This window comes from Diplodia seriata (assembly GCF_021436955.1).
Source record: "Diplodia seriata strain FDS-637 chromosome Unknown scaffold_10, whole genome shotgun sequence".
Lineage (NCBI taxonomy): Eukaryota > Fungi > Ascomycota > Dothideomycetes > Botryosphaeriales > Botryosphaeriaceae > Diplodia > Diplodia seriata.
In genome coordinates this window covers 960,713-977,498 of record NW_027117317.1, presented here as the reverse complement: position 1 = coordinate 977,498, position 16,786 = coordinate 960,713, and the positions used below count along the sequence as shown (strand labels likewise).

Genomic DNA, 16,786 nt, shown 5'->3' with positions numbered 1-16,786 from the left:
GTCATGCCGTCTCATAACCCCAGCTGAACCCCCCCCCTCGGCTCCCTGCTCAAGGCAGAGAAGCGAGCCCACTGACACGTGACGGGGTCAGGGACCTGCTCCAATCCGAAGATTTAGACCAAGGGGGGGTAACAAATGCCTTACTAATTCCTGATTCAGATAATTATATAAATGGTCGGACGCAGCAGTACAAAATCACAACTTTTTGGCCATGGTGGCCGAGCGGGTCACCCTTTTGGGCGCCGGGGAGAAATCTTCGACCGCCTTACGCCTATAAATTCAGTTAGCTTTAGTAAACATACATGGTAAGTACATCATCAATTAGAGGCTCGATGCTATCCATTAGGATACGCAGGATAAAGTAGCCAGGGTCTTACTTCAACTGAGGAACGAAATCCCCCTCACCCCCACCCTCCATCTCAAGGTCCTCCTCCTCGGCCTCCTCTTCCACGACCTTGGCCTTGGCCTTGCCCTTCTTGGCCTTGCCCTTCTTGCCCTTGCCTTTCTTGTCCTTCTTGCCCATGGCAGGCGCGCCGCAGGCTTTCTCATCGCCCGAAGGCAACCCTCTCTCCTTCTCCAGCTTCTTCGCCAAGGCCAGGCGCACCTTCACTTGGGGGTCGCCGACGTCATCATCGCTAGATGTGGCCATATCGTCGGCCGGCGGACTGGCGGGGGACGGGGAGGTGGTAGGTGATGGCGGAGGAGAGACATTGATAGGACCAAAGTCCTCAAAAACCTCTTCAAAATCGGGCAGAGGGTCAAAAATCTGTCCGGCGACAGTCAACTGGCCGTCAACAATAGTCAGCTTGCGGTTAGGCATGTTTGCGGTGTTGTTGACAAGGGTTTCTACCAGTCGACTGGCGGCGTTCTGAAGATGCCTGCTACATCAGACGGTCAAATTGAGCAGGAGCGGCCAAGCACCTACTACTTCCAACACAACGCTCAATCAAGTCGCGCATGGACAAATAGAAACGGCAGGAGCTGTTAAGCGCCTGCTATTTCCAACACAGCACTCGATCAAGTCGCGCACGGGCAAAGAGAAAGGGCAGGAGCGGCCAAGCACTCAATCAAGTCGCGCATAGGCAAAGGGTAAAGGTCATAGGCACTTATTAGGGGCCACGCCGTTGCTTCGCGCGCTAGGTCCGACGTCCGGCGGCGCTCGAGAAAGATGTCGGCCTCGTCAATAAGTAAGATAGCGCGCCAACGGTGCGCCAGGTTAAACCACACAGCTAGCTCCTTCCCGACCTTTTCCTCATTGCGGCCAAAGTCGCCGATAGACAGCGCCAGTAGCGGGCGCCTCGTACTATGCGTGTTTAGAGTTGCTAATAGAAGGTTGGCTTACCACACGGGATACGATTGAAATGAACGTAAGGTAAGTCTACTTGTTTTATCATTTTAATCATTAAGAGAGAGAAAAATTAAGAGTAAGGCCGAACGAGACAAGCATATCGTTGCTTATGCTGTCTATCTATAGAAGAAAAGTAGAAAGAAGAAAAAAGAAAGCCGAGAGTAAAGGCCGAGAGAGATAAGCATATTGTTGCTTATGCTATCCATCTGTAGAAGAAAAGTCGAAAGAAAAGAACAACTAAAGGCAAAAGAGACTAGCTTATTGTTGCTTGTGCTGTCTATGTGTAAAGGAAAAACAGAAGAAAGCAAAAGGAAAATAAAGAGCAAATGCCGTTACACCGTTGACCGTAGCTGGTGCAACGGATTGACGCAAGATCAAGCTTCGAACTGGGGCAGCATCTACTTGACTAGCCGATGATATCCACGTGGTGATCGCAGATGTCCTTCAGTAAATTCGGAGCAGCGACAGGCTCACCGACCACGTCAATGCTTGGAGGAGGTCCCTTACGTTGGGGGCCGGCGGGGCGGTTTACATTACCGTGTATAAAACTCTGGGCCATAAGCAGCTTCTGAAGCTTAACGTTGTGCTTCAATTTGTCCCAGTCGATCGTGTAAGAGCACGGAATACCCATGTCGCGGCAGTTCTTGCATTGAGAGGTCTGCCCAAACCTTTCGCAAGTGAGTCGCTGATCGGTACTGCCAGCGCTCTGACTGATGCCGCTCCATGCAGGACGCACCAACATTTCGAACCCGTCCAAATCATTCACGGCCATCCTGTTGACTAGAAGGTGGTTGAGGTAACAGAAATCGCAGTACTGGACCCAGATGCTGTTTCTTCCGGATTTCCTCATGGGACGCTCAGACCAAGCAAGGTCTATTCTTTCAGCACCTGCTGCGTGCAGCTCCTGCTTGAGCGACTCCCACGTCTTGGCTATCGGCCCATGTCCAATAAACGTCTCAGGTATGTTGTTCAGAGTCCAGGTCTGCTGCATGTGGTTGTATTGGTACGCTATGACATTCTCGCCAGTACCAAGATGCGGCCACCATACGGGTCGATACTGGGTCGCCATTGTCCTCCTCATGAAGAAGTTGATGAGAGCCATTGACTCCGCATAGATTTGAACTGAGCCTGGGATTGGTGGTACGTTGTTCCTACCGAACGTGGACAAGACCTTGGTCATTGGGTCGCACGCGTCCTGCATGTAGTGGGTGCGCCACTGACCGGCCTCGTTCTCGTACTCGAACCTGATGCCGAGTCTTTTGGCCTCAGCCCAGTCTTGCCAAAGACCCAGGTCGGGGAGAAGTGCATAAGGTTTAGGGTGCCGACCATGCTTCTTGATCTCCACGACCAGGTAATACGCCTGGCCAACCTTCATCTCGGGGGGAGATTGCCTAGACTTGCAATTGACGTAATCTTCAGTACCGCCCCCAACCTTGGGACCGTACAGTGAGAATATGATATAACGCCTCGCGTTTAATGCGGATGCTGGTTTCCGGAAGACGTAGTAGTCATCCGTCTCCTGTCTCACCCAGATCGAACCCTCGCCCTTCACCAATGCTTCGTAGAGAGGGGAGCTGATGTTGAGGCCGTCCCAATGCTTCTTTTCGTTCAACCATCCTTCCCGAGCAAAGACTTGATCGGACATGGTCATAATCTCCTGTGCACATTTCCTATGCGCCGCGGCTCTTGCCTGGTGGTTCTCGATTTTCCATGGAATAACGGTCGACGTCGTGCTGTCCTGGCCAGTATCCGCTCCTACGTCGGGTTCGTCACCTTCCTCAACTTCAATCTCGTCATCATAATTCTGAATGACGCTCATGTCTTGATCGTGTAAGTCAGGGTTTTCAGAGAGCATGAAGTCGGGGTATGTCCCGCAAAGACACGTGATCAACTGCTCGGTGATATGTCTTACACCCATGTTGGAGCCTGGGAGCGAGCAAACGATTATGAACCGACGTCGGCTGAGATCGGTAGTTCTCGCCGTCCGGTAATGGTATCCGTCGTAACGTTGATTATTGGGTTTCGTGAGAGCATATACATGCTCGTAATCCCGGCTAACGTATGCCTTAGTCTGACCGGTGTACGCGTATGACAAGCCTCCAGGTGTCCCTGGATACAGGATAAGATAGACTGCGTAGCCAGGATCCTTGTGACGTTCAGCTTGACCATCCCGGTTCGATCCTACTCGAGCAAGGTCCCCCAGAGTAAATTGAACTCCATCGAAGACCTCAAATACATTGGCCTTCTTCATTGCGTCGATGACCTTGACAGCAAACGTTTGACGAAGATCGTGGGTGGCGATGAGGGCTTCTAGTGGCATGGGATTGGTCAACTGGGTAAAGCCATGAAGTAATCCAACCATCGTCATGAAGAGAGTGTTTTTCTCGAGATATTTGCGCTGGGTTGAAGACAAGAGTTTCTCCGAAAGCTGAAGTTGGGCGGAACCGTATGTTTTGGACCAGGAGATGTCCAGTGCGTTCGTAGGAACCCAGCCTTCTTGATGTCCTGCGCGAAAGGGGAAGCCAACTCTCGTCCATCGAGTATCTGGGCTCATCCTAAGAAGGCAACCCTCCTCCTTCGCGTCCGCTGCGATAGAACCTTTGACCCTGTTGTCTACCGCGACTGTACTTTTCAGCGTAACAGGACTTTTGAGGAATTCCAGTTGGCTCATCGGAATCCAGGCTCGCAATCCTCGACGGTCGTCCTGTGCTCGCTGGAAAAACCACACCTTAGCCCAGCGGCGTCCGAAGGCCTCGACATCGATAATCTGACCAATTTCACCAGAGCTGCAGCGCATCTGGTTTTTGGGAAATGGGTTCCCGATTGGTGTCCAAATCCTTTGCGGTGTGAAACCCCCCAGGACACGGCAAAGCTTGTACTTGTCTTCATCCGCGGTTAGCTTCCCACGATTCCAACCTGGTGCAAGGATTCCAAAGGGAACATGCCCGAATCTGGTAGGATCATCGAGCGTGGAGACGAAGACGTATGCCTGACTGTCTTCGACCTTGTGGACCAGGACTTGTGATCCCTGCTCGATCGACAGGAGTTGGACAGCCGGGTCGTTTTCACGTAGGCTGGGGTTCAGATACGACTCTTTGATGTAGCCTGGCTGGCCGAGGATGTTGAACGGTGCCAGCTTGTCATCGGGATAGCCAACTCTGAGGCAGTTTGCTGGAACATACCCCGTGTTACCTCCATCGACCTCGACTTTGCACCATTGCTTGATGGCTAGCAAAGCGAGGATCTTTCCAGTTTGACCTTTCGTCACGCTTATCCGGTCCTCTATCTTTGGGAAGCCGCTCGTAGGAATGAGCCCTACAGGCTCCAAGTTGAAGGTAAAGTCGTACGTGATAACGAAGGTCTTTCCAATCTCAGAGCGTTTTCCGTAGTGACCTCTGTATACCTCAAGGATATCGACAGGAGCCGACATCTCAGGTGTGAGGCCCCCATCATGCTTTACAAGGCTCACTTGTAGGACGTCTCCTCTGTGTGGATCAGTAAGTTTCGAGACGAGTCCCAGCTTCCCCTTAATGAACGAGGAACCAAGGAACGACCCCGTCCGGGTGACTACGAACGGCTTGCCATTGTCGCTCACGGTGGCCACCCTTCCTTGATTTACGTCGATCAGGTCCATTGGAGCCCAGCCCCAGCTCGAGGAATCCACGGAGACGCTGGCCCAGACTCTTCCTTGACTATCCTGTTGGCTGGCAGCTGGGTTCATGATTCCCTCCTTATTCTGGGAATCAAGCTGGCGCTGGGACTTCTTCGGGGGGAAGTTGGGGCCGTCTTGCGGCTTCCACTCCTTGCCCTTCTTCAACGTGAATGGCTTGCAGCCATGCCAGACGTACTCACTCTGGTTGGGTCCGTTTTCGTTGGAGCCCGTGGTGGGTTCTCGAGGAGGAGACGCAGGCTCGGAGCCGGGCACTGACCGAGGCTTGTTGCCCGCAGCCTGAGACTGCAGAGCGGCATAGCGCTTACCGGCGCCAGCCATGGCTTCTTGTGAAGCAAGAGGGGATCTCGGTAGCGGTAGTCGGAATGTGAGAGTGTGTTGTGGCGGACGCGCGGTCGGGGCAGGGTGGTGGCAGTCCGAGTGACGATGATTTGGGTTGTGACTTGACAGAACAATTGACCAAGAGGGCCGTAGCCCGCCCTAAATCCTCGAGAACAACAGCACATCAGCAAGGACCCGTTCCATCAAGCTGCGGAAACCGTGATGGCTGAAGCAACAGCATAGGGGTTGACTTACACAGCTTTTCGGTTGATCGGCTGGTCTGCGGTCGCTCTGAGTTGATCGAGGACCTCAAGATCCTACAGTACGGGTCAGTGACAACCGATGTGGAAGGGGTTAAGTGGTTTCAACGGTTAAGTCAAGCAAGATCGAAGAAGGTCAAGGGGCGGAACACGATAGCAGGAGGATGGCGCCCAAGGTGGTCCTACGGATACACATACCTTGAAGCTGAGCTTGCATTGCCGTAGACCGGAAGCTGATGGAGAGTGGAGTTGATGAGTAGGAAGAGGAAGAGGAAGAGGAGGAAGTGAAGGTGTCTGTCTGCAAAGAAATTTTTCTGGCTACGTGACGAACGTGTCAGGCGGCAGCTGATGAGTTGCTTCGATCAGCTGCTCTTGGTTTCTGTTGTCAGGTGAACGTGATTTTCACTTCGTCACTTGAATGTGCTTTGTTTGCATGAGGTCAACTGCTTGTCCAAGCTTGCTACCACGCATGATGCCCAACATTTGCTTTCCCCCGTCCAAGCTTAGCTTAGTATTGCAGATGGTAGCCAATACAGCTACGCAGCATATTTATTAATCGAGCATCCGTTTAAATCATCGGTAAGTAATTATAAGGTGGCTAACAATTAAGAAAAGATTAGATACTAGTAAATAAAGTAAATAAATAGATAGAGATCTTTATAAGTAAATAAAGAAGCTTATTCTTACGGTTTACTAAAATATAAGGTTTAGATAGAAAGCGAGTAGATATAAAAGAGAGGCACGTAAGGGTATAATATATATATACGTACGTATAATTAGAGTAGACTATAAAGTTTAGAGTGCTATCTATAGAGTATGTCTATATACTATAAGAAATCTAGTTATAATTAGGTTTAATCCTTCGTATTATAAGAATTACATTGGAGGGAGCGTGTTAGGGGGGCCGGGGTGGGGGGGGGGGGGGGGGGGGGGGGGGGGGGGGGAAGGGGGTGGTCGAATCGCAGTTTACACGGTTCGCGCGCGCTATCGAGTTGCGAAAAGATATAGCTAGTCCGCCGGTATGCGTTGAAGATCACTTAATTCGACGGGAATTAGCGCGTAAACTTTCTACATTGTAGAAAACTTAGAGCATAATAGTCTGGCTTTGATACGGTTTACTAGGCAAACGGTGATCCTCGGAGCGGAGACAAGTATGGCCTGAGATACGACACGCCCACCGGCCGGCACTTGGCAAGATCGGAAATCTCAAAGCTCGCATCTTGGAACACCAATCCACGAAATTTCGTCACCATTCTAAGAGTAACACAGTGCGCACCCACTAGCGCGTCTTCTCACTAGACTGGAGCCCCCGGGCCAGTCGTGGCACCATGTTGTACCGACGACTGTCTCGCTACGCTCGAGCCCTTTATTTTCACTACCTATTGCAACCTGCCCCGTTATACCCCGCTCCCTCGTCGCAGCGCCGGCAGAAAAAACCAGACGAGGGGAAAGACACTCGACACGGTCCAGCAAAATAGATGCCTTTCTCCTTCGGGTACTTGATCGCCGTCGGCCGTGTTTGCATGCCCGTGGTGCGTCGTGCATCTTATAGCCCGCCCAGCATCGACCAAAAGACGCAAATCCCCTCTGCTTCGCCGCAGCTCAAGCCTCCAATCAAGCACTCCTTAGTCTGTTCTGCCGACGGGAAAGGAAACGAAAGTGGCAAAGGCAAGCGGGTGCCGCAACACGTGCTCCATCTTGAAGAAGCATTTTTGCGGGTAGCATCTGCCGACGGACGGCCTGGGGCCCGTTGTCTAACCGCAGTTTGTCTATGTTCGCTGCAAGCTGGAAGTCCAGGTACAAGCATGGTGGGAGTAGCACCCCTCAGACCATGCGTTACCCCACATCTGTAGACCCCTCAATCGTCATCCCGGCGTCGTAGTTCCCTTAATTCGGTAGTAGTTCCGAGACCCTTCCCCTAATGCCAGCTTGCTCTTCCTCCGTGAAGGTCATGCCGAACACGTCGCGCAGCACCTCGAGCCGTTCGGGCTCAGACTTACACGAACGGACGGGCCGCGTCTTCCCTCCCAGATTCTCCTTGACCTCGCCGTGCACGAGCATCAGCTTCCCGTAAATCTCCCCCGTCTCGGCAGGGCCCCCGCCCTCACGGTCCCGGCGCAGGAACTTGACTACCAGTGGCGTGAACGTCTGGAAGCTCTGCGGGCACCTGCTGGTGTAGTAGTTCAGCACCTCGAAGTCTTGGTGCAGGAACTCAGTCTCGGTGAAGCAGAAGAACGAATTCCAGCCCTGATCGACGCCGTTGCGGTACTGGTAGATCCATGTCGCGGGCTTCTCGGCCGACGTGTTGGTCGCGTTGTCGATGTGCTCGCGCGAGAGGCGGATCTGCTGCGGCCCAATGTTCTGCGTGACGTGGTTCTCGACCAGCGGTACGGGCTGTCGCATCTGATCGCCACCGAAGCCTGTATCAGACACCCACTTGGTCCCGTCGGCGAGAGTGACGATGTTCACGACATGCACCCTGGATTGGATGCGATTAGACGAGCGTACTGTTGGGGCTGAGAGCGAGGTGTCCCTCTTGCTTTAGTTGTGAAAAGGAAGAAATGAAACGCACCATCCCATGTAGTCGCCAAACGGGACGCCGTTCTTGCGCGGTCTGGCCCGGGCTCCTGTCAGATAGACCTGGAACCCTAGGGCCCGCAGCACGTTATTGAAGAATATGCTGTGCTCCATGCAGTAGCCCCCACGTCCATTGGACAGGAATTTCCCAAGGATCTCGTGTGCATCCAGGGAGACGTTGACATCCTTTGCATAGTGTAGGGATAGATTCTCGTACGGGAGAGTTGAGATGTGATGGACATGCAGGGCCGTCAGGAATGCGAGATCCGGGGCAGGGTTCTTGTCCCGCCGGAATTTCCGGGGCAGTCGAATATGATCTAGGTAGCGATCAAGCTCGTCGGGGGTCAACGGCAACCGCATGGTGAAAGCTGTGCAGTGATACCAGAGCCGGCAGCAATGGGGCCGGGATTGCCCAAGTCAGCGTAGATGTAGAGACGGCGTGGATGGGCGAAGATGCAAAGTCGCGGAGTGATTGGATGAGTCAGACAGGCTTGCCAAGCCGGCGGTTGGTGGGACAGTGGGACAGGGTTGGGTGCTGCCTGCGCATGGCTGCCGGCCCCAACCCACTGGCAAGCTGTTTCTGGCGCTGAGGACGTGTTCCTGATCGGGCAGGCGGCGTCCAGAGACAAAACGGGCCGAACGCAGCCCTCTCCCTCAAGCCGCTTGTGGCTGGGAGCGCATGCGAGAGCAACGGCAGATGCCGCGGGTTGATGTGTAGTTGTGTAATGGCGAGTCTCGGGGTGTGACGCACGGCAATCGTCTCCACGAACCGGGCGGCCACCAGCGGCGCGTCGCTTCGCCCGCCCGCCCGCCAACGGGCCAGAGCGGCCAATGGCATGCGTGTCGGAGGCTTGACCGAGCGCAGCGGGGGCGGAGACTCAGGTGCGGGGAATGCCCAGAGCCTCAACTACTCCTCGGCTCCATGCGCCTGTCCTGCCGTAGGCCCGACAACACTCGTCAATACTTTTTAACTTTCCTTGTCCGCGAACCATCTGCTTCCGCGACTCCTCTTGTGAGTCCGGATATTGCTGCCGACCAAACAGATTCGCATTTTGCCCTCAGCCACCCACTCTAGCTGCCCCCTCGCCTCCTGCGCCAGCCCCCTGCACCCAGCCGTCCTGCCGCTTTCCCGGTTTCATCTCGCGCCATCCACCCAAAGCGGCCGTTTCGCTGCCACACCATGGATGCTCGTCACCCACAAGATGACGTCCACCACGCCTCACTGCGCGATCCAGAAGCATTCTGGACCGCCCAAGCCGCCCGGCTGCATTGGGACACCCCGCCGTCGCGTGCCCTCGATCTTGTCACCAAGGATTTACCTGCCATTGGCGTGCAGCACCCGCATTGGTCCTGGTTTCCCGATGGTGAGATGAACATTACCTACAACTGCATTGACCGCCACGTGCTTGCCGGAAATGGCAACTTTACTGCCATCGCCTGGGACTCTCCCGTTTCAGGGTCCAAGCAGAGCATTACATACCAGCAGTTGCTGGACGAGGTTGAGATTCTGGCTGGCGTTCTGAGAGAAGAGGGAGTCAGGAAGGGTGATGTTGCTCTTATCTACAGTGAGTGTCTTGTTTCCTTTAGTATTAGTAGAGTGATCGAGAAGCTGACCGAATCTAGTGCCAATGATACCCGCAGCATTGTTTGCTATGCTCGCTGTTGCGAGACTAGGAGCCGTCCATGCTGTCGTTTTTGGCGGCTTTTCTTCTGGCTCTCTGGCGCAGAGAATAGAGGCATCAAAACCGAGCGCGATTTTGACAGCTTCCTGTGGAATTGAAGGCGCCAAAGGTCCACTAGGCTATCAGAAACTCGTCCAAGAAGCCGTCCAAAAAAGCAGCTTCAAGCCCCCTAAGACCATCATCTGGCAGCGCGACCAACTCCGCTGGGATCCAGTAGCCAAGGAGAACGGGGAGAGAAACTGGCAAAGAATCGTGAAGAGCGGTAGAAACAGAGGCGTCAAGGCGGGACCAGTCCCGGTAAAATCGACCGACGGCCTATACATCATCTACACGAGTGGTAAGTCACCGAATACAATTAGCCTGAATACTGGATTGAATCGTCTGTACAGGCACGACTGGTCTTCCCAAAGGAGTCCTCCGGGATGTCGGCGGCCATGCCGTCGGCCTCAATTTTTCCATGCGATACATGTTCGGCCTCAAACGTCCGGGCGATGTGATGTTCTGTGCATCGGACATTGGATGGGTGGTCGGACATTCATACATCGTCTACGGACCTTTACTCGCCGGAGCGACAACTGTCGTTTTCGAGGGTAAACCAATCGGCACGCCGGATGCTGGCACTTTCTGGCGAATCGTCGAAGAGTACAAGGTAAAGACCATGTTCACGGCCCCAACGGCCCTGCGGGCGATCCGGAGAGAAGACGGGGATAACATCTTCTTCGAGAAAACCGGCGCACGTGGTGGGCTGAAAAGTTTGACCGCACTGTTCCTGGCGGGCGAGCGGAGCGAACCGAGCATTGTGACCATGTACCAGCGGCTCCTGGATAAACACTGCGCTCCCAACGCAATCGTCAACGACAACTGGTGGAGCTCCGAGTCCGGCTCGCCAATTTCGGGGCTCGCTTTGAATGCAGCAGCTGGGAGGGATTTTAACGCTGTGGAGAGCCCGAAGCCGCCGCCGATCAAGGCAGGGTCCGCGGGTAAACCGATGCCTGGCTTTAATGTCAAGGTTGTCGATGACGACGGCAATGAGGTCAATCAGGGCACCATGGGCAACATTGTGCTCGGGATTCCTCTTGCGCCCACCGGAATGACCACTCTGTGGCAGGACGAGGAGCGGTTTTACAAAGGGTACATGAAGAGATTCGACGGCCGCTGGATCGACACGGGCGACGCGGGCATGCTTGACAACGACGGATACGTGCATGTCATGTCGAGGTCGGATGATGTAAGTGCTTGTCTGCTGTGGCAGTCGAGGCTCGCTGCTGACACTGGGCAAGATTATCAACGTTGCAGCTCACCGTTTCAGCACTGGTAAGTCCCCGACAGGCGGCGCTCAGACTCGGTTCGTCACCGCTGACAGGCTTGGCGGCCAACAGGCGCGATCGAGCAGGCGATCACATCGCATCCCGGCGTGGCGGAAGCGTGCGTGGTTGGAATTCCCGACGCGCTGAAGGGCCATCTGCCGTTCGCGTTCGTCACGCTCGCGACCCACGAGCACCCGGGGCCGGCGCTGCCCGACCAGCAGCTGTTCCAAGAGGTGCAGGGCTCGGTTCGCGAGCAGATCGGGTCAATTGCCAGTCTCGGCGGGATGATCCAGGGCAAGGGCATGATCCCGAAGACACGGAGCGGCAAGACCCTGCGGCGGGTGCTGCGCGAGCTCGTGGAGAACGCGGTGCACGGCGAGGCGGACAGGGAGGTGCAGGTGCCGGCTACGGTCGAGGACGCGACGGTGGTCGAGGTCGCGAGAGGTCTGGTCAAGGAATATTTTGCGGCCAAGGGCAGGGGCGCGCACCAGGCGGTGGAAGCGAGAGCGAGGCCGAAACTGTAGGCGGTTGGAGAGCAGGAGGCGGGCGTGAGGCATGTTCCGCCAAAGAGGGAAGCTGGCGCCTGCGCCATGATAATTTGACACGGTTCGTACGAGAGCGTTGTTCTGGCGGGAGAGTCATCAAACGGCGTGTTTAGTGAGCAGGACGAAGCGCATTACCCAAGAGATGATTGCTCGCGCGCACGCCCGCCATCTGGACGGCGGCCCGCTCCCCGCTCGGAAATCAGAGCAATAAGAGCAGTAATTGCTGCTGGGGCGTGCTGCTATTAACGGGGCGGGAGGGAGGGTATCACGTGCGGCGGGCAGCTCAGTGTCGCGCAGCTGCAGCGTCGCGCCACTGGGGGCGAGCCCGAGGGCCAGGGTGGCCGTTCCGGTATAGCGGTTGCTGGCGCTTGTAGTCGGACAATTTCGAGTCAGCGCGGCCGCGAGCTGCCAACGCTGCCTCTGCTGCGCTGGGACGTGCTACGAATCAGCACGCCTGGCGGGCGTCGGCCCGCGTGCGGCCTCGTCGGGGAAGCGCTGCCTGCGCTCCCTGCTGCTGCTCGCTGCGGCCTAGCGCATCCCGGGCCTTTGATTAAGGTGCTCCAGCGCGCGCTCTGGGGAATAGGTGGGGTCTGTCCTCTTTATTTGCAGGGCCTGCAGCTCCTCATTTCAGCGAGAGTCATGGCCTGGCAAACGGGCCGTGGGCTCCCCATCCGCAGGCGCGCGCACCCAACGGCGCAACGCGCAACGGCGAATGAATGTCAAACAGCGGCCGCGAACGCCCTGAGCGGCCATGTGTGCGCGCGGCCACGACTCGCGCCCAGCTGATCTCCCGGCCGGAATCGAGCGCGCTGCTGCGCTGCTGCCCGCCTGGCCTGGCTCCGGAGGGATCAAGACGCCTGCGTCGGCTCGGAGCCACGACGCTTAGTGTGCTCCCAGTCCGCCAGTGCCTCGCCGGGCCAATGGCCACGGCCTTCTTCTACTCCACTCTTGCACCGCTGCCCATCCCATCCTCCTTTCGAAAATTCTCCTCGCGCAGTGGCCAGTGCGAGCGAGCAATGCCCGCGCGCCCGCAGCCCTGACACCCACCAGCTCCCGCACCCTTAGCACCAGCCCATTCACGTGTGTCGCTAGCCCAGATCTCCCTCCCAGCCAGCAGCACCACACGCCCATCACCCACTCCCAGCCGACCTCGCACAGGGCCCAAAGGTCGTACTTACACGCCACCGCTCCTCACCTTCGTTTCACCCTCCCCCCCGAGAGCCTCCCTCGTTGCTCAATTGCTCCCCCAGAACGCCAAAGGAGCCCGGCCGACCAGCGGAGACCGCGCCGTGTTACCAGCAAATCGCCCTCGCGCCCAACCTCACCGCAGCGCTGCCCCTCGTTGCACGCCGCAACGCACGACGAAGCGCCTCCTCCCACACGTGGCCGCCCGACTAGTCCCGTAGCTGCCGCCGCTGCATCCCCGACCGACGAGAGACGCAAGGCATCTCGCAGCCCGTCGCCAGTAAATACCCGCCGGCAGCCCGACTCCGCCTGCCCCAAGTCCAGGCCCGACTCCATCGCCGCGACCCTCCAGCCAAGCTCCCCGACGCGCACCGCAGCACGCAGCCACCATGGCGGGGAAGATGACCTTGTACAAGCTGGTGGTGCTGGGTGACGGAGGCGTGGGAAAGACCGCGTTAACCATCCAGGTAGGGAGCTCGCCGCCCCCGCCCCAAGCCCCGACCCTGCTAACCACGCCATCCGCAGCTCTGCCTCAACCATTTCGTCGAGACTTATGACCCGACCATCGAAGACTCGTACCGCAAGCAGGTGCAGATCGACGGCCAGTCGTGCATGCTGGAGGTGCTAGATACCGCAGGCCAGGAGGAGTACACGGCACTGCGGGACCAGTGGATAAGAGACGGCGAGGGGTTTGTCCTGGTCTACAGCATCTCCTCGCGCTCGTCGTTCGCACGCATACAGAAGTTCCACCACCAGATACAACGCGTTAAGGAGTCCGCTCTCTCCAGCTCCCCCACCTACCCCGGCTCCCCCCTCAGCTCGACGTCCGCCGGCTCGGGATCCTTCGGCCCCTCGCCCATCATGCTCGTCGGCAACAAGTGCGACCGCGTCACGGAGCGCGAGGTCTCCACCCAGGAGGGCAGCGCACTAGCTAGGGACCTTGGCTGCGACTTCGTCGAGGCATCCGCGAAAAACTGCGTCAACGTCGAGAAGGCCTTCTACGACGTTGTGCGCCAGCTCCGTCGCCAACGTCAGCAGGCCGGCAGGAACTCCAAGAGCTCTGACCCGAAGGGAGGTAAGGGCGCCCGTACGCCCACCGCCGGCCCCCGAGGGGACCGCCGCTACAGGGACGACAAGGGCGGCCGAGGAGGAAAAGATCACAAGCCCAAGTGCGTCATCCTCTAAACGGCCGGCGGATGGCTCCTCGACGTCGACGACGATTCGCTCGAGAGCCTTTCCCTGCGACACATCCCTGCTGCAGCGCGCCGTGGGATGGACGAAGCCACCTTCTGCTTTCACCTCCCATGCGTCACTGGCGCTGTCCTCGCAGAAATGTGAACGCACGTGCCGGTCTTCGAATGAGTCCACTACGTCGATTCGCGGCACAACACCCACATTGAACCCCCACGCCTTGCACGGGGGCTATCTACAACACTCAATGTTTCACGCCCCCGGATTTCGAAGGTCACATTCCTTGGTTCGGGAGGTTTGAAGATTTGAGATTGCCCAGATCCATTCCTTTCCCCTACTCCTCTCTCTCACTCTCTGTCTCTCCCCCACCGAAATCCGCCAAAAAACCACGGGCGGATGCGCCCGATACGCTGTCAAACGGAACATGCACGGAGGCCTTCTTGGCAGACTCGTCTGCAAGGCCACGCATCACTGTGACTTGCCAGAACATCATCAGGCTTTTTCTTGGGTCTCTTGCTCATAGAGACTTGCATAGGGTACGGCGTTCTGGGAGTAATGGGATCAATGTCACGGCACGAGCCGCGGAGGTGGCTCAGTTTTGGGCTTTTTATATGGCGTCGCATGCTGGGAGGTGCATTGCAGCAAGGTGTTCTCCGTCTATACTATTATATCTCCCCCGACATCTCCCTCGCAAAAAGTGCTTGTTCATCAGGAGCTTCCTCCTACCAGTTCATTTCCTTGCACCTATTTTCTCTTTCATTTGTTCAGCCGATGATAGCCGTCTAGATCCCAGCCTGAATGAGATTCCCGCAGGCTTCTCTTTTTGTCGCTAGTTTCCTTATCACGCGGAAGCCCAGTACCCTTGCTTTCTTTGCTCAGCTTAGTTACGGAGCTTCCAGATGTAGAAGAAGGAACTTCTGTGCTTGGGCATGCTCTCCCCACAACCTGCGAGTGTCTTGTGCAGCAGCGCGGGCTCTGGTCTCGACGCAGTCTGGCCAGTGGCTTCTGGAGCCGCCTCCCCCACATCCCTTGTCCTTGCTACGGCCGCCACCCGCTCTCTTGCTCCCCCTTTGCCCCAACGGGCGGCAGCGCGTCAATGAAGCAGTGTACAGCAGAATACAAGAAATGAAAAGCCTGGGAGATTTCGTTTGGGCGTGCAGGCCCCGACCCTCCAATAATGATCCGCGGTGCGTGCGCGCATGGGAGCGCGGTACATCATGCATGCGGCATGCGGCGTGCGGCAAGCGGCAAGCGGCAAGCGGCCTAGGATGTGGGCTGTGACAGGTTTGAGGATCTTATCTGCAACGCCTGCCCGAGGGCCGCCTAGTTTATTTTCTTCTCTCTGGGCACGTCGCAAAACGCAAATAGATTGGCGGCTTCAGGATGCGACGCCCCGGCCCCCCGGGAGGCTGCCTGCATTCGCACAGCTGCTGTACCTTCGATCCATGATGGCTGACGCCGTGGGCCGCCTGGGTGGTGTACGATGACACATACGAGGGCGGGACGCTCAGCGATTGCGATAAGTGACGCCGTCTCGCGGTCAGGGCCGGATGCATGTACATAGACAGCGTAGCTATTGCTCGTATTTGCTCCGCGGACCAGCAGCCCGGCTGGTGCAGCCATTGACGAACTGCGGCGTCGCATTCTCGGCGTGGGAAGGGGGGCGGGTGCGGGTGCAGCTGGCTGGCTGTTGTTGGGCGGAACGGGCGTATCACTTCCGCGGGGGGCGCGGGCGGGCTGCGCTGCTGATGGGATTGAACCACAGCTGCCTGCTGCCACGCGCTCTGCCGCATGGATAGCTTTCCGCCCCTCTTCTGGCTTTGACGCAATCGCACGCGCGGCTCGCTGCCCATTCGCTACCTTGGCACAACGCTTTCTCCGGCGGCATGATGGCTAGTGGTGTTTCTGCCGCCTCGATCTGTGCCCATCGCCATCGACGGAGCAGCAGAATGGGCTGACTTCTGAGGGGAGCGGTAAGGCTGTCGCCTGCCCGCCCGATTCCGGCCAGGAGTTTGACTCGAGCGGCGGAGGGAGATTGGGGTGGCTGGCCTTTATACTTGACCACATCGCGTCATGCTTTCCCGCTTCGTTGGCTGCGCAACAGTATTACCCAGCGCGCCGGCTCGATCGCTCGCTCTGCCTTAGTCAAGTACCCTGCCCTCCAGCCCTCCAGCCCTCCCCACTCCTGCCTCGTCCTACGTGCTACTCTGCGCGCGGCAGGGATGGAATGCGGCACGATTTAGCTCTCTCGCTACGCTGGTGCACATGTCCACGTCTCGCAAGGTGTTGGAGCCGCCGGCGGCACCGCGGCCGGCAGCTTCTGCGGCGGCGGACGCGCTTCGACTTCCTGTTCGCCGCCTGCCGCCCGCAATGCCTCTCCATCAACCGTGCGCGTTGCTTGATCTCAATGTCACAGACTCCTTGCTGCCCGCACGGTGCTTTCCCTTATTTTTTTTTTTCTCCCTCGTCCCTGGCCCCTTCTCTCGCCCACCCCCCGTCGTTCGCTTCGGTTGCGAACTCCAAGCGAGCGAGCGCCGACGACGAACGAGGTGGAAGATAATAATGGAGGGAGGAAAAGGCAGGGCCGTGTTTGGCGACGCAACGCCTGGTTGGCCGTTTCGGCGCATACAACCCTGCACCCGCGCCTCTCGTCCTCTCGCCTCGCCGCGCCGCCCACCGAATCATGTAGCATCTCGACCC

The 16,786-nt window shown here is 57.1% G+C and overlaps 5 protein-coding genes across 5 annotated transcripts; 2 read left to right on the top strand and 3 right to left on the bottom strand.

Moving 5' to 3' along the window:
* Positions 1–373: 373 nt before the first annotated feature.
* Positions 374–1,447, bottom strand: SLS55_009494 (uncharacterized protein; the record flags this gene model as incomplete). The annotated part of the gene is made up of 2 exons (XM_066780895.1): positions 374–868; positions 1,442–1,447. 2 exons carry the CDS (start codon positions 1,445–1,447, stop codon positions 374–376), a joined length of 501 nt encoding a protein of 166 aa, XP_066628841.1.
* Positions 1,448–1,754: 307 nt separating this feature from the next.
* SLS55_009493 (uncharacterized protein) lies at positions 1,755–5,339 on the bottom strand (the record flags this gene model as incomplete). Its single annotated transcript, XM_066780894.1, has 2 exons — positions 1,755–3,680; positions 4,077–5,339. 2 exons carry the CDS (start codon positions 5,337–5,339, stop codon positions 1,755–1,757), a joined length of 3,189 nt encoding a protein of 1,062 aa, XP_066628840.1.
* A 2,147-nt stretch (positions 5,340–7,486) lies between these two features.
* SLS55_009492 (uncharacterized protein) lies at positions 7,487–8,536 on the bottom strand (the record flags this gene model as incomplete). Its single annotated transcript, XM_066780893.1, has 2 exons — positions 7,487–8,078; positions 8,172–8,536. The coding sequence occupies 2 exons, from the start codon at positions 8,534–8,536 to the stop codon at positions 7,487–7,489; spliced, it is 957 nt and encodes a 318-aa protein (XP_066628839.1).
* Positions 8,537–9,356: 820 nt separating this feature from the next.
* Positions 9,357–11,689, top strand: SLS55_009491 (uncharacterized protein; the record flags this gene model as incomplete). Its single annotated transcript, XM_066780892.1, has 5 exons — positions 9,357–9,741; positions 9,977–10,195; positions 10,248–11,086; positions 11,139–11,172; positions 11,238–11,689. The coding sequence occupies 5 exons, from the start codon at positions 9,357–9,359 to the stop codon at positions 11,687–11,689; spliced, it is 1,929 nt and encodes a 642-aa protein (XP_066628838.1).
* Positions 11,690–13,284: 1,595 nt separating this feature from the next.
* ras2 lies at positions 13,285–14,080 on the top strand (the record flags this gene model as incomplete). Its single annotated transcript, XM_066780891.1, has 2 exons — positions 13,285–13,362; positions 13,421–14,080. 2 exons carry the CDS (start codon positions 13,285–13,287, stop codon positions 14,078–14,080), a joined length of 738 nt encoding a protein of 245 aa, XP_066628837.1.
* Between the last annotated feature and the right edge of the window lie 2,706 nt (positions 14,081–16,786).